At 37.4% G+C, this 16,468-nt stretch overlaps 1 protein-coding gene across 1 annotated transcript; it reads left to right on the top strand.

The window, feature by feature from the left end:
* Nucleotides 1–1,692: 1,692 nt before the first annotated feature.
* LOC150076758 (uncharacterized) lies at nucleotides 1,693–15,310 on the top strand. Its single transcript, XM_090386240.1, has 3 exons — nucleotides 1,693–2,347; nucleotides 9,813–9,975; nucleotides 15,205–15,310. The coding sequence occupies exons 1-3, from the start codon at nucleotides 1,847–1,849 to the stop codon at nucleotides 15,279–15,281; spliced, it is 741 nt and encodes a 246-aa protein (XP_090242366.1). The 5' UTR covers nucleotides 1,693–1,846; the 3' UTR covers nucleotides 15,282–15,310.
* The last annotated feature ends 1,158 nt before the right edge of the window (nucleotides 15,311–16,468 follow it).

Raw genomic sequence — 16,468 nt, 5'->3', positions numbered from 1 at the left:
TTCTAAAGTTTACAAAATAAAGAACTCTTTGCTGTTTTTCTTTGCATCCTTTGCCAAAGATTTCTCGTAATCTGCCTTCGTCTGCCTAATCTCCTTTGTAACTTGATTACAGACCAGCTTATATCTATCATAGGCTTCTGTGTCACATGTTAATTTATATGTATCCCATGCATTTTTCTTCTCTGCCATATGTCTCATTAGTTCATCTGACATCCATTTAGGCCTAAACCTTGAACAGTATTTCTTAGTTGGTATGTAAAGCCTAGTAGCTTTTAAGATAAATTCTTTGAATGTTTCCCATTTTGAATTTGCTGTTGGTAACATCATCAGTTGGTCCCCACTGTATAGAATTTAAATACTGTATCAGACCATTGTAGTCGCCTTTAGGAAGCAAAAACCCTTCCTTTTCCCCTGATGGTAGTTACCTCTTTGAGTAAATTCCACTTCAACACACTGTGATCACTGCCACCTAGTTGTTCCTTTATCTGTAAATTCTTAATTAGATAGTATGAATCAGAGCTGTACTACTCAATATGTTCTACGTTGATAATAATATTAGTAAAATAATAAGAGGAGTTTACCTCATATAGTACATAGAACACTTCGTATGATACCGTCCAGAAATAAAAACGAAAAAATCGACAACTTACCGGTACATTAGAGTAAAATATAAATAATTAAATAATCAATTTAACACAATTCAAATCAATTTAAAACCATTAAAAATCTAATTAACGCAATTAAAAGTGATCACAGGAATGAAAATTAATTTTCATTCCTGTGATCACGACATACGGTCGATAAGCGTTGTCAGCTTCAGGAAGGAAAATCGTTTTGAATATTTTCGTTAGATTCTTTTAAATATTGTGGCATATGATACAAATACTCCAGAGTCTGGTGAGTATGGGTGCACCCAGGGTCCTGAGCTGGATATCATCATTCCTCTTTATTGGTGATTCCCTTCTACTTCTAACTCTTGTTTTTTCTCTCCTCTGGAGAACTGTTTTTTTTTTTTTTTTTTTTTTGGCTGGTGCAGCAAAAGCCTCATGTTTCCTTGCACCATATGCTAATAATAATAATAAATATTGCTAAATTCGCCTCGAAATGTAATAAATTTTATTAATTTATTTATTTGTTGTCATTGATAAGAAGAAACGAAGGTGAAATCCAGTACATAACATGTATCAAGACAACACGAAGAGGTGATTAACTTCACTCATATGGAAGTACGGTACTCGTGCATGATAGTATTCATGCATCATATTCGATAAGATTAACCCACATAATTTCCCATCATTACTGATTTTAAAAAAATGATAAAAAAAAATTAAAAAAACATAAGTAAAGAACTCTTTCTTGGTAATTTCCTTCTACTTCTGACTCTCTCAGGGTTACTTTTTTTTTGGCTGGTACAGCATAAGCCTCGGACTTTCTAGCACCATACGGCTAATAATAATAATAATAATAAATAATAATAATAACACAGACCTAGCAATTTTTTTCGTTTCCTAGGAAACTGCTGTAACGTACTGAACACCCGACCAGACAATCGCCATCATTATGTCCCGATACCAGCGCCTCTAGCGAGTTTCGTCATTTTGTTTTTATGTGTAGAATTGTGTGACATGTGGTCATTTCTCAAGAAAATGTTAAAAATTTTAACTAGCATTAGTTCATAATGGCTAGTTATTGTGATTCTTGTTTTATAGTCTGGAAAATAATTATTCATTAATTAGAATAAATATGACATCATGGATATTTTATAGTTTACGTTAATATTTTTTAAAAAATGTGAAATTTCTTGTTTTTGTGGAATTAATTTCACAACACAAAAGAAGATTTAGGTATGAAAAAGAAAGCAAAAGCTACAAGAAATCAAGCTCCTCGAGGCAAAACAAGAAGTGATAACCAAAATTTTGAGACTGATTCGTGTGGTGCTGCCAGGAAAAGAAAACGTTTGGTAGATACTAAGGAAACAGTTCTCAAACGTTCACGTAAGTACATTACCACAAACAGTCAAGTTGCTTCAGAAGAGACTGATGGCACAAATGAAAATTCTTTTATAAATAACCAACTTCCTAATGATAATATCGATGAAGCAGATGAAAAGGCGAACAGAAAAAGGAAAGACACTCTAAAGGATAGAGAGAGAAAAAGAGAAAAGAACAGATTAAAGCGCTTGCAGAAAAAGGCAAGTAAAGCTCCCCCAAAAGATGACAACCGATTGTTAGAAATGAAAGCACATGCTTTGTCTTATCTTCATTTGTATTATTCATGCAGAGAAGCATGGTCGTTTAAAAAGAAACAGCAAGTATGGTTGTTGAAAAATCTCTGGGAAAAACAACAAGTAAGTTTCATATATCTTTATGAAGTGCAGATTTTTGCAGAAAATCTCTTATTTATAATTCTTGAAGCAACCTTACCACATTTTTCCGTTAGATTCATTGATCTAGATTCATTTTAGAGATATGCTGCTGTCTGATGTCTAACTTAAACAAACAAGCTTAAAAAAAAACTTCCTGATATCTTCATTTGCGAGTACATAGGGGTGACATATCATTATTTATATACTTAATAGTAGGGAAAATGAGTTTTATGAATCCAAAGTATTCCAAAGTAAAACTTCATTTTTCTGTCTGTTTACTATCCTGTTACTAAGGCGCATTTAGGGCTAGAGCCTCGAGCTGCGAACAAATTTAGACTATGTATATAAAGTGCTTAGCATCATAATACACATATACATTTATATACATAGTCTAAATTTGTTCGCAGCTCGAGGCTCTAGCCCTAAATGCGCCTTAGTCTAAATACATCATACACCATCAGGCATCTCTCATATTGTGGAGTTATACTTCATAACTGTTTTTGCCATCATTGCATCACTTGGGTACCTACCCACTCACTGACGAAGGGCCAAATAGCCCTGAAACAGTGCTGTCTGGGTGGTGGTACCTATCTGAGAATAAGTAACACTAGTCTTATCCTTAGGTGAAGCGTTACTTATTCGAAGTAGTGCAATATCATGGCAACTCGTTGTGAAGGTATTCACAATATGAGATATAACCTAAAACGATGCCACCTTAAAAATTTTCTGTTTATTCAGAAATGGCTGTGTATTATGATGCTAAGCACTTTATATACATATCCTGTTACTATTAAACACTGCCTATTCTTTAAAACAGTAGGGTTCTCAGTCGTTTTTAATATAATAATTTAATTTAATATCTGTGAAATAACATCTTGAATAGAGAAAGGATTTTGTGTTAGTTTTTTGTTAAAATCCCTTATGGCAGGGAAATGGCAATTTATATATAAATACTTGAGGAAGTGACCAAGTAAATTCTTGATTAATGGAGTGGGACAAACATTTTGTAAGCAGATGGTTACATCTGTAAAGGTAAACATACTAGTTGATAGTTCCTGACTGCAGCAACTGAGACTCACAAGGTGAAATGGTATAACTTTAGTTCAAAGTTCCTCAAAAACATGGTCTTCAGTGATGAAGTGGCATTCCATCTTTCAGGACAGATGAATCAGCACAATTTGCAAGAGGCGCTCCGTAGCCAGGTGGGAAGGAGCAGCAGTGCATAGCACACGCTTCTTGATTAGACCGGGGTTCGAGCCCATCACCACCAAATACGGAGGATGCGGAAAGGTCAGGGAATGACCACCGCATATCCCACAGGAATATGGCCTTAGTTGCTAATGCTCCTAAAAACCAAATAACAAACATAACAACAAACAATTTGCAAGTATGGGGGGAAGGGTGAAAATTAAGTGTACTTTAAGCTTTATTAGGACTGTTGTGTTTTTGCAGTAATATTAGAAGGAACTGTTTGGACTATTCTTTTTAGAAATGTCAATAACAGGAATTGTTTATCTACACATGTTGCAGGGTTAATATCACAGTTACAGAAAGATTTCCTTTTCCTCTTTTTCATTTATTTCTCTTATTTCTGTTCTCTGGAACAACCTTTCATCATATGTATTTCCCAAAATTGCAATCAGCAGAAATTCGAGTTTAATGTCAGTAAGTATTCTGCCTTCTCAACCTTTAACCCACAATACTAAGTACTATAGGTTTTAATATCTTTTGTTTTTGAGGTATTCACGGGGGTGGGGGAAATGTCAGCAGCCAGCAATTCCCTACCACACTTCCGTAACAGAATGAAGTTATACCTAGAACTCCCAGATGATCTTCCTGATCAGTGGATTTGCCATGGCAACTCTCCAGCATGACAAGTTCTCACACCCATAGATTATTTTTTTCTGGATTTGTTAATGACAGTGTCTATGCTCCTCCATTTCTGGCAATGCTAGAGCTGAAGACACTGATCACAGAGATCTATGCCAACTTGGACCATACCATCTTCAAAATGTGTGGCAGAAGATTGAATATCACTTTGACATTGCATGAGCCACTTGTAGTACTCACATTGTTACAGATTTTTTCATAATGCTTTTTGAGTTGATCATTCAGATGGATTTTACTAATGATGGTCACAGAGAGGTCATAATTGAAATCATTGATTATGGCTCATAATCAAAATAGTCAGCTATGGAATTTGCATAATCAGTTATGGATTTTTGGTATTTCCACCACCATGGAAGGAAGCACTTAAAACTTCTGCTGAAATCATCATCATTGAAAGAAGGGGCAGATTCATATTGTCCTATTGCAGTATTGAATGGACTAGGGAAAGTTTATGAAAGATTGCTAGCAGATAGAATTATGGAGTGTGTTAGAGAAAACCAATATGAGTTTACAGCCGGGAAAGGGACTGATGATGTATTGGGAAAGTTGGTGGAATCTGTACCGATGCAGATCAAAATATTGTCTAGGTATCTTTGTAGATTTAGTTGGGGCATTTGATAGCATTGACTGGCACAGTGGTTTTATGGTATTATGTCAAGCAAAATGCGCATCACAGATCTACTCTGTTATAAGAGATTATTTTTGCAAAGAACAGTTACAGTTAAATCAGCATGTGGAGTATTACCAGCCAAGTTGTAAGAGGCTGCCCAAAGGGATCAGGCCTTGTTCCATTAATGTGGAATTTAGTCCTAAACGATTGGTTAAAACCGGACTATAACAATGTAATGATTGCATATATGCCGATGACTTTGATTTGCTGGTGGACGGTGACTCGAGTCTCCAACTGATCACACTTCATTTTGTTAGAGCTGAGTGCCTGCTGTAAATTGCACAAACTTGTGGTTTCAACAGAAAAGAGCAAAACTGTGTTGTTAAAAGGATACCTGTCTATTTGGGGGCTCCAGCCCCCACACCCCTGGAATTATTCAGTCTAGAACAATACCAATAAACAATAGTTCTTTTTTCTTTAATTTTTTGGTTTCGTAACCCAGAAAAACCTCAGCGTGCCTCGTGTTTCCAATGCCACTAGGTACATGACACGGCTGGCATGCAGTGTGTCACCCATGCCAGCCATTTCCATCTGTTAAGGAGATCATGTGACAATGGGTGGAGTCAGCACCTGTCAATCATGGCCGTATCGCTAGCAGTCTGGAAGGGGTACCTGTTTCTGAATCTCGACCATTGAATCTATTTTATGACTGTATTTTCTTGTCAATTGCAAGCTGTGGTGCACATGTCTGGCTAGATTGTGTGGTGCAAAAGGCAAATGTTAGGAAAATATTTTCAATTCAATGGACAATGTTGTTACAACTTAGTATGGCCTGTAGAACTGTGCCTTGCAGGTGATAACAGGATGGCTGCTGCTGGATCTGATTTTATTATTCAAGTCAATGTGCTTCTATCTGCAGGGTAGCCATATGAGTGAATATCAATTGAAATTCATTGTGACAATAGTTATAATGAGAAGAGGAAACGATTGTGGACTCTTATTGATCAGTGGCAAAACAGATGGAACAACTGCACCAAGGGTTTAATAACCAAAAAGTTTCTTCCAAACAGCAAACAGTGTGGAAAGGGTATGCCAAGTTAGTTTTAACCAAACCTCTATTCAACATTCCTGCTTACAGGACAAGGGAAATTAAATTATTTCCCTTGTCTCTCTTTTCTCTTTGGAAAATTAAATGATTCAGGTATTTGTCATGTACTTGTGGAGAAAAAGAAGACTTGGCACATCTTTTGTATAGGTGCCATGAATACCAGGATCTACAAGAGGAATTGATTGATGAGCACCCAACATGCAAACACCGACATCTGAATGTGAGTCCGTTTTACTGGAAACAAGGACAGACTTTGGTGCTTTTCAAAATTTTGCAGTACAAGTTTTCAAGAGATGACAAGTGCTGCAATGCTGATAAAACTATCTGTGTACTTCCATAGCACATTCCAGTTTTTCTTGAGTGAAACAGATGCATGTGGAATGTAATGTGGCACATTCCAGTTTTTCATGACTGAAACCGATATTATTATTATTATTATTATTATTATTATTATTATTATTATTAGCCATATGGTGCAAGGAAGCCTAAGGCTTATGCTGCACTGGCCAAAAAAAAAAAAAAAAAATTCCCTATTGCCCTGAGAGAGAGAGAGAGAGAGAGAGAGAGAGAGAGAGAGAGAGAGAGAGAGAGAGAGAGAGAGAGAGAGAGAGAGAGAGAGAGAGAGAAAGGAATCACCAAGAAAGGGAAGAATGATGATATCCAGCTCAGGACTCTGGGTATGCCAAGCCCATACTCACCAGATGTGAGCCCCTGGGGGAATATGTGTAGAATGTTTTTCTCAGGTACACCAACCAAAACGGAAGAAGTGATTTAACCACAGGTGACACTCGTGTCAAACTCACATCTTCTACAGTAGGAAGGTGACTATTTCTTCCTTAAAACGTGAACCATACAACATCGTATTGAAATCAATTTCCACCATGCCATGAAAAGCTCCTACATTTTCTTGAATGATCCTTGCTGCATGAGTTGATCCTCTGGCTAAATCATATTGAAATTGTAATTCCAAGGTGTCACCAGTTCCTACAACATGGTGTCCTAAAGCGAGCTGCTTCATTTGGTGATATTTAGATTACTGCAAGGTGGTTCTTTTTGCTGCAGGTGACAGCTGTGTGATGCAGTTCCTGATACTGCAGGCACAAACTTTGGCAGCTGCTAGACAATCATTAATGATTCAAGATGACTAGTACAAATAGGCTAGTTCATCCCTAGTTAACCTACATTTCATCACTGAGTGTGCTTTCAAGGCAGAGTATTTGAGGACAGGTGCTTCCCTGAGTGGTCTTTCAAATCTGAGTGCTTGACGAGGATAGGTGCTTTAGGTTGTGCATTTCATCACTGATTGGTCTTTTAAGTCAGCGTACTCGACAAGTCCATTGGAAATGTCAATGTCTAACTAAGCATATTTCAACGCTTATGAAGATACCGCACTTGCAGTAGATCTGTGTTCATCTTCTGACTGATATTTACTTTGGAGAATACTTCCAAGGTATGGAATTCAGCTTTCCAGGTTATATTTCATTTATTTATTCCAGTTTATATTTCCTTTATTAAGAAGGCTTTTTTCTCAGACTGGACATTACATTGAAATTGTATGCACTGAATGCAATTTCTCATTTTATTCAGCATTTCAATGTCTTATAATGGTGCAGGTACATGAAGCGCAGAACTTCAATATCTTGTAATGGAGCGGGAATTAGTGCTGTAAGTCTGTAATGATCTGAACAGTATTGTGATTAGTGGCAGGAAGGCGCCTCCGTAGCCAGGTGGGAAGGAGCAGCAGTGCGTAGCACATGCTTCTTGATTAGACCGGGGTTCGAGCCCGTCACCACCAAATACGGAGGATGCGGAAAGGTCAGGGACTGACCACCGCATATCCCAGAGCAATATGGCCTTAGTTGCTAATGCTCCTAAAAACCAAACAACAACAACAACATAGTGGCAGGAAAGCTGGCTGGGACCACCTAATACAATAAATAAATAAAAATATTGAATGGAAAGGTATAATTGGGGAAACAGATTAGCTGTGTGGTATAAGGCAGTGCAGAACTTGAACTTTAGTTTTAATAATGTTTTAATTAGAGTAGTTAAATTCTGTTAACTGGTGTTTCTTTTTTTATTTCATAATTAACTATTTTAATAATCAAAATAATTGACTATGAAAGTCATATGATTATTACAATAATCAATTATGGAGCATTTAATTATGCTCATCACTAGTGGCCATTTTATTAGGACTATGAGATAATAGTGTGTTGTACTGTGATTGGCCTTAATTACTGCTCTGACATGACAAGAAAGTATCAAAGAGTGATGCAAGGAATATTGTACCATATGTGTAATAAAACTACCCTCAGTATATGGAGTGACATGGATTATACTAATGACACACCTTTATGGTTTATCCAGAAAAGAAGTGTTCATTAGCATGGATTGAGATACAAAGATTGGGATGTTTGGGACAGATGCTTGAAGTATTTCTCCTGTTCCTCAAAATGCTCTTTTGCACATTTGGGTATTTGTATTGTCATTTTGAAAGTATCCCTGCCCATAGGGAAAAAAAATACAACAGTACTAGGTGTAAGATAAGCTTTGGCATTTAGTAGCCTCCAGTGGGACCAAGGGTATGCCCCACACCATTACACCTTCTTCAGTAGCCCATACAGTAGCTGCACAACAAGATGGTTTCATTGCCTTGTGTGATTTTTTTCTATAAATGCACTCTTCTGTTGGTGCTGAAAGGCATAAATCAAGATTCATCAGACCACATGACTTGCCTCTGGTCCTTCTGTGTCCTTTGCATTTCTAGTACCGATGTAGTTGTATATTCCTATTGGTGTCTGAGATCAGTAGCTTCTTGAAGATCCTCCTCTGTTAGTGTATTCTTTTCTAGAGTTCTTTGCATAGTGTGAGTACTGATACCTTGCAATGCTCCCTTGTCAAATGCAGAAGTTAATTGTTCCATCATTTGGTGAATTAAACTTGATAATCCACTCCAGACATTGAGCATCTTTCATTTTTTGGCTGTGCCTGCATCTGTTTTCTGTTGAATGTACACCACTAGGCTCTCATATTGTGAAAATAAGTCACAACTGGGTTGTCAGCTCTTACATCTTCAGATAACTGTTCACCCACCAATGAGGGGATCAGCTAACACTGAAATGGTTATTTGGGTTCCCAAATAGATTTTTCTGTTGGTGAAGCGATACTTATTTAAAGTACAAGAGATAGGCAACTCATTGTGAAGGTTTGCACAATATGAGATTTTTAAGTTGTTCCATCAATTTGTGAAAATTGAACTTGATAATCCATTCCAGATGTTTTCTGGGAAGTAAATCATTTGTTAAGTACTCAAATAACACTAATCTTTGAATGTTCAGTAAGTGCAGCAGTCCTCTCTACTGTGGCACTTGCAAAATGTACACTGATAATCATAGAATCCTCTTTGTAAGTCAGTGAGAGCCTTTTCATTAGTGACTTAGATAGGGCATTAGTCAAGTCAGATGGTTTTATACTACTTTCCTGCACATGTCATACATCATGTGACCTCTTCAGTTTAAATATTTTTGCACAGATTGTTGCATGTAGCCCAAAACTTCATGGTGCTAATAAAGTGGCTAGGCAGTGTTTTTCTTAACTGCACCTTAAACATATTCTGAGAAATAAAAAATTAAAATTGTAAAGATCATTTATGGACATCCTATATAATTTTGGATATAACTCATGAACTCCCTGGAGTACCTCTGTGGTCTTTTGGAGTTTTTGGACCCCCAGCTTGAAAAATCCTGTATCAGTATATTAATAAACTATTAATGGGATTGAAATTTTATTTTTTCCATTGTGCTTTCATTCATTAAGTGATTACAGTATCTTTTTAGATTTCTAAAGATGACTTCAAACTGCTTTTGGATTATCTGGTTGGCCTTAAAGGAGCTGCCAGAGAAAGGTTACTTGCTGAAGCCCAGATGATTATTCAGAAATGGGACCTGAAGCAGCAAGATGAAAATAATTCTGTGCTTATAGCCAAGGAACAAGAAACAGGTATAGTAAATATTTTATTCTTTAGATCAATTTCTTATAATAAAATTCTTTCTTAGATGGAATTCTCATGCAAAGCTGTCAGAACCTCAATGTAGTAAGTAGCAGTAAAGCTTCTCCTTCTAGTCACAAATGTGGTGCACTGTGCCCTCATTGTCAGAAAAAAATTATCATCATGACTTTGATGTTTGATTTTGTTGCATGAAACGTCTTGTGTCCATGGAGATAATTTTTGTGCACCATTTGGATGATTCCACCTTGGTCTTGGAGTTGTAGGTGAATGCTTACTCTCATCTTCAGTGATCACTTTTCTTAGGAAGCTCAGATCCTGTAGATTTTTCAAACAACTCACCTGAAATGGCTTCCTGCAGTTCATTTGATTGTCTAATAGTCAGTGTGGAACAAATTTTGCACGAATGTGATACATCCCTAAATCTTGCATCAGGATTGTGTACTGAGCCTACAGAGTCCAATTTTGTGAGCAATTTCAAAAAATAACAGTCATTTGCTTATCATTTTGTAGGAGTTTCTTCACTTTCATGATGTCAAAGCCACTGCGAAGTTCATCTTCCTGTTCATTTTAACTGATTAAACCACATATAAACTGCTGTTCTCTTCAAAGCATCTCCATAAACTTTCTTTAATGCTTGCAGCATCTCTGTAGCACGTTGGTCAAACTGCTATAGTCTGCAATCAGTGAGCTGTGACACACGAGTGAAGTTGTTGAGCCAGTTCCTACTTGTGCGTGCATGCATGCATGCATACCAAGGTCAACGCCCCACAAAACCTTACGGCTGTAGCAGAAACCATATAAAATACCAGCATTCGATTCCGTGAACTTTTTGAATGAACTATGTGTATTAATTTTTGGTATTATTGTATTAAATTTTTTACATTCAAAAACTGGAACCATACCCAAACTACAAAATTTCTGAAGACCTGACCTGTGGGTAAGAAATTACAAAGTACAATATTTCCTAACCCCCAGTGTAAGGAACTATAGACTACAGTACAGTACTACCAAGTGTGCCATCATGGTGGGAGGGGATCAGAGGGCTCTGCAGTTAGTATAGTATGGTATGGTATGGTATGGTATGGTATGGTATGCCTATTCAGAAATCTCCTGGGGGAGTTTGAATTTATTTTTTTATGTAAACCCCAAACACGAGAGGTATTGGAACCTATAGTACATAGTACCGTGCTTGGGTTGGAGGTTGAGAAGACGAAAGAAGATATTTGTTCACAGTGGACTGGAACTGCTGAAGACTGTAATTTTCAGGAAATACGTATGAAGGAAGGTTGTTCCAAAAAATGGCAGTTGAATGAATAAATGAAGAAGATGAAAAGTTGGTTCTGTGAGTTTGAAGCTGGACAGTAAATGGATGTTGGCTGGAGGCGGCACGTGTTTGGACTGTTTTGAAAGAGAGAGCGAGAATTATAGAAGCCAATTCAGAAGAACAGTGCCATGCCCATGGAAGTATCTGTAGAAAAGGCATGTAATAGAAACAGTATGTCTATTTGACAGCGAGTGGAGAGACTGTTAGAGATGAGTCATTAATTAACCTAACTGCCCTCTTCTGAATGGAATCTAGAGGTTTGTTTTGGGGGGGGGAACCACCCCAGATGTAGGAACAATATTCCATGGTAGGGTGGATTTACGATTTCTACAGAGTGAACAGCTGTTTAGAAGAAAAGTAACGCCAAGAGCGAAAGAGAAAACAAAGTTTTTTAGATGCAGAAGAAGCAATATTTGTAATGTGCTTTTGCCAAGAGAGATTAGAAGTCAGGGTAATCCCAAAAGAGATATGTTTTGCCTAGAAATCGGAGTGTCACAAAAGATAAGTATAGGAGCGGAAGAATCCTTTTTGCTAGATATAAGACAAGACTGAGTTTTAGAAGGATTGAAATCAACTGAGCTGTCTTTGCCCCACTGAGGAATTACCTGGTGATCGGCATTTAAGGAATTGGTGATGGATATTCAAGAAGTTGAAGCTGATTGAGCAGAGCAAGATTTCTCGAACTGGAAACTGGAATGCAATGTGCTATCATTGGCAAAACTATGGATAGGATTTCCAGTCAATGGAAGAAGGCCATTAATATACAAGAGGGAAAGAACAACCTTGGGGGATACCGGCATTAGTGGTGAAGGTTAGAAGACAGAGAGCCATCTACCATCATCCTCGGTGATCGATCAGAAAGAAAACTGGATAACCAATTATAAAAAACAGTTGGCAAATCATAAGATGGAAGCTTGTTTAGAAGACCTTTATGCCAAAGACAATCAAAAGCCTTTGAGATATCAAGAGCAACTGCTTGTGTTTCACCGAACCTTTCATTGAATTAGTCCATAAATGGGTAACATAAGCCAGAATATCACCAGTGGATCGACACCGACGGAATCCATACTGGGCAATCATTGAGGTATTCACGGGGGTGGAAGGTTTTTAGGTAGTTTAAGAGTTGGTGGTTAATTGGTTTCTCTGTTACTTTAGAAAGAGTAGAAGTAATTGCAATGGGACGATAATTGGATGGGAGGGATTTGTTATCCTTTTTTTGGAACTGGCTGGATATGATTAAATTTCCAAGCAGAAGGAAAAACACCTTTGGAATAAGAAAGTGAAAAAAGGTGGCAAAGAACAGGAGTAAGTTCAGGAGTACAGCTTTTGAGAACAAGTGGAGAAATACCATCGGGGCCTTGAGCTTTCTTAGCATCAAGATTCATCAAAATCCTTCTGACATCGTTTTGATGGAAGACCACAGGAGGCATTGAATAGAGCATGCTGGGAATGGTGGGAGGTGTTTTAACAAGATCGCTAATACACGAGTTGGAAGAAAATGGGATGCTAGCAGGTCAGCTTTATCCTTGGCTGAAGTGACAACAGAACCATCTGGTTTGGACAGAGGTGGGAGCAGAGATGGGCAAAAGTTGCGGCCAATAGCTTTGAATAGAATTAGGACAAGAAGCAAGTTTTCTACTCTTAGCCTGTTCAAACTCTAGTTTGAAGCGATTTACAATTGTTGCGAGCTTTGGTTTAGGCAGAAAATGAAACTGAAGAATTAGAAACAAGCCTATTACGATATGCAACTTATTTCCTTTGAACAGTCCTAGCACATTTATTGGAAAGCCAAGGTTTATATAAAGGACAAGATTTTAAAGTGGAGTGTGGGATAAAGGATTCCATTACTGCAAGAATAATTTCACTGACACGATCGGAGCAAAAGTTGACATCAGAAGTTTTGAAACAGTAATCCAACCAAGGAAAAGAAGAAAAGAAATCTTGCAGGTCATCCCATTTTGCATTCATGTAATGCCAAACAATACGAGGTTGGGACTAGCCATGAGATATAGGCTCCATTGGAGAAGAGACAATCACCAAATTTTGATCTGAGGTGCCTAAAGGACCTCTCACTTCGGTCGCGTACTTATAAGGGTTGTTTGTCAGAAAATGATCAAGCGTGTTGGCTGTATGGTTGGGATTGTCCAGTATTCTTGTAGGTAAATGAACAATCTGTGCAAGGTCATTAGTAATTGCAAAAGCCTCAGCATCTCGACCAGCTGGGTCGGTGTGACTAGAAAACGAAAGCCAGCTGGAGTTGTGAACATTAAATTTACCTCACTGTTAGGAAAGTTGGACTGGAGAAAGTCAAGTTTCAAAGAGAGGAAGTCAAAGAACTCCAAGTGATTAGTGGAGTTGGGAGAATGGTAGAGACAACAGATGAATTTGACGCAATGAAGTAAAGAGACTTTAAGCCAGAGATGAAAAGAGGAGATTCCAAATTACCAAGTCTCTGACAGGGAATTTCGGAATAGAGATATGCACAAGTACCACCTTTGAGGTGAAAAGAATCATACAGCGAATAATTTTGGCAACTGAGATGAGCAGTAGTTGAATCAACCGATAACTGAGATTCTGTCATTAAAAGTACATGGGGTTTGGCAGACTGCAAGTGGAAATGGACACCATTGAGTTAGAATTGAGACCACATATATTTGTGAAATCAATTAGGAAGTGTTTGGGAGGTTAGATCTTTTCGCAGATAAGCTTACTCTATTAGTTTGACAATTCATGGTGTATTCAATAGTAAGAAAAAATGGGTGGGACATGCTATTATGAAGTGATGAAATTTTTGGATATGGCATACACATGGTAAGAATATACCCAGATCCTTGACATAACGTGGCCTTGACAATGCCCCCCGCACACACACTACTCGGACTCCCTCGTCACTATCTGGCAGAGTAGAGGTAGCAAGATTATACACTAGCTGATCCGGAAGCCTCATAGAGAGTTACCAATAGGTTCGGTCCAGTGTACTAACTAGCGCTGGCCTCTGAACACCATTTTAGAGCTGTACCCTCGAAATGTAAGGAAGATTGGATCTCGCCACGATGTTCATCATAACCTCAAGTCATCAATCATACTGCATGATGGAAGAGATGTGGTAGGGCTGACTGGAACTTAGCTCTGAAGACTAAACATGAGTTCTACCACTTCAAGCCACCAATTTCAATAAAAATATAATTATATTGGTAGATGTGTATATTAAGCAGACATCCGTGTATTTTTAAACATGGAAAGAAATCACTGGACTCATCTGGTGAAGAGGTATATATAAAGGATGCAAAATTTGTTAAAATCTGGCCTTTTTATTATAAAGTTTGGTCAGAAATGATAAAGTATGTCACCACTCCTTCCCTACATCTTAAATGACATTAAACTGTAGGATTGTAGGGTGTCGTTTTAACACTTTATTGAAATCAAATAAAGTGGTACACCTCATTGCATTCAATTACAATCATTTGGATTCAGTGGGAGCAGAAAGATCTCCATGATCAAATCAAATATGGTAAAGTATATGAATTTTATTTGACAGAAGAATTCGGTAAGTCTGATAATACTCAGAACTAAGAGCAGTAATAGAATTAAAATGCAGAATCATTGTTTTTAGATCTTATTCAATTATGCTCTAAAAGTAAATAAAAATATTTTCTTAAGTTTTTTCTTGTACAGTAAGTTATGAATGTTTAGGAAAATATTTATAACTTACTGTACTAGAAAGTTATGAACTTTTAGAAAAATAATTTTTCTCACAGTCCAGCGTGTTAATATTACAAATATTATACTTATTAATTTTTTATTTGTTCAGCCTTGTTTAAAAATTGTCCATTAAAGAACTATGTGTGATCTGGAAATTTACTATACATATAGTAATAGGTTGTTTTTGTTGCAGGAAGCTTAAGTAGTGCTGGAGAAAGTATCACTCGTTCCAAGTACAAGAGAGCAAGAAAACTTATGCAGTCTCTTTGAAAAGAAAGAAAATTTCACCTAAAAATACCTTTTTTTAAAGAAAAAAAAAAAAAAATGAAAACTTTATTTCTATCTATATGAGATTCCATTATATGCAAGTCAGTTACATAATTTCTCTTTGTTGATCTGGACTTTTGCCAGTGTAGTGTATAATTTTAATTTTCCTTAATCCGCTAAAGAAGAAATTCAGAGTAATTCTGCAGCATGTGCTTTATGTGATTTAGTTTACTTGGAAGTTTTTAAATTAGTTATTCCTATGAAGAGAAATGTATTTATTCAACCAGATTTGCTTGTTTAAAAAATATGAAGATTTTCTTCAATAAACTTAGCATTTTTTAGCATTAGCATTAGTAGAAGCATTTGATGCAAGAAAGCAAGCTTATGCAGCATCAGCCAAAAAAAAAAAAAAAAAAAAACCACTTCCACTTCACCCCTCTGTTCGTTCAAAATACCTGTCCAGCTGAGCCTTAAACTTATTTAGGCTATCAACTTCCACGACAAGGGATGGAAGTCTCTTCCACCAACCAACCACCCGCTGGCTAAAGGCAAATTTCCGCACGTCTATCCTACATCTGTCTTTCCTCAATTTGAATTTATGCCCTCTCAGGTGATTATTCTGAGCTAGAGGAAGAATCCCATCAGCATTGTGCATGCTCAAACCATTCAAGGCTTTATACACCTCTATCAGATCCCCTCGCTGCTGCCTAGTCTCCAGACACTGTAATTTGCAAAACTTAAGCCTTTCTTCGTAAGAGCACCCCTTTGTTCCATTCACTAATCTTGTTGCCCTTCTCTGTACTCGTTCCAGCAGCTCTACATCCTTCTTGAAATGAGGCCTCCAGACCTGTATACAGTACTCTAGGTGTGGCCTGACCATTGCCTTATACAAGGGAATAATCACCTTATCCCTGCTAGAAAAATTCCTATTTATCATTGACAATACACCATGAGCTACTCTTGCAGCCCGTCTGCACTGCTCAGAGAACTTCATATTTACCTGCACAACCACCGCCAGGTCCCTTTCATTCTCTACCACTGTCAGTGTAGTACCACAGAGTTGATACGTTGCTCTGGGGTTGCTGTTTCCCATGTGTAGTACTTTACATTTGTCAATGTTAAACTTCATTTGCCACCTCTCAGCCCATCTGCTCAACCTTTCCAGATCCAGTTGCAGCAGCATAGTGTCA

The sequence above is a fragment of the Mastigoproctus giganteus genome, chromosome 12 (genome assembly GCF_048544385.1).
Source record: "Mastigoproctus giganteus isolate SK-2022 chromosome 12, ASM4854438v1, whole genome shotgun sequence".
Lineage (NCBI taxonomy): Eukaryota > Metazoa > Arthropoda > Arachnida > Uropygi > Thelyphonidae > Mastigoproctus > Mastigoproctus giganteus.
Note: the sequence above shows the minus strand (reverse complement) of the source record. Positions and strands in the feature narration are given on the sequence as shown.

Bases quoted from the DNA above. Each gene is read 5' to 3' on its own strand.
- LOC150076758 (XM_090386240.1), top strand. From the start codon at position 1,847: ATGAAAAAGAAAGCAAAAGCTACAAGAAATCAAGCTCCTCGAGGCAAA. The intron at 2,348-9,812 runs GTAAGTTTCATA...GTATCTTTTTAG, and splicing joins ATCTCTGGGAAAAACAACAA to ATTTCTAAAGATGACTTCAA. The intron at 9,976-15,204 runs GTATAGTAAATA...TTTTTGTTGCAG, and splicing joins AGCCAAGGAACAAGAAACAG to GAAGCTTAAGTAGTGCTGGA.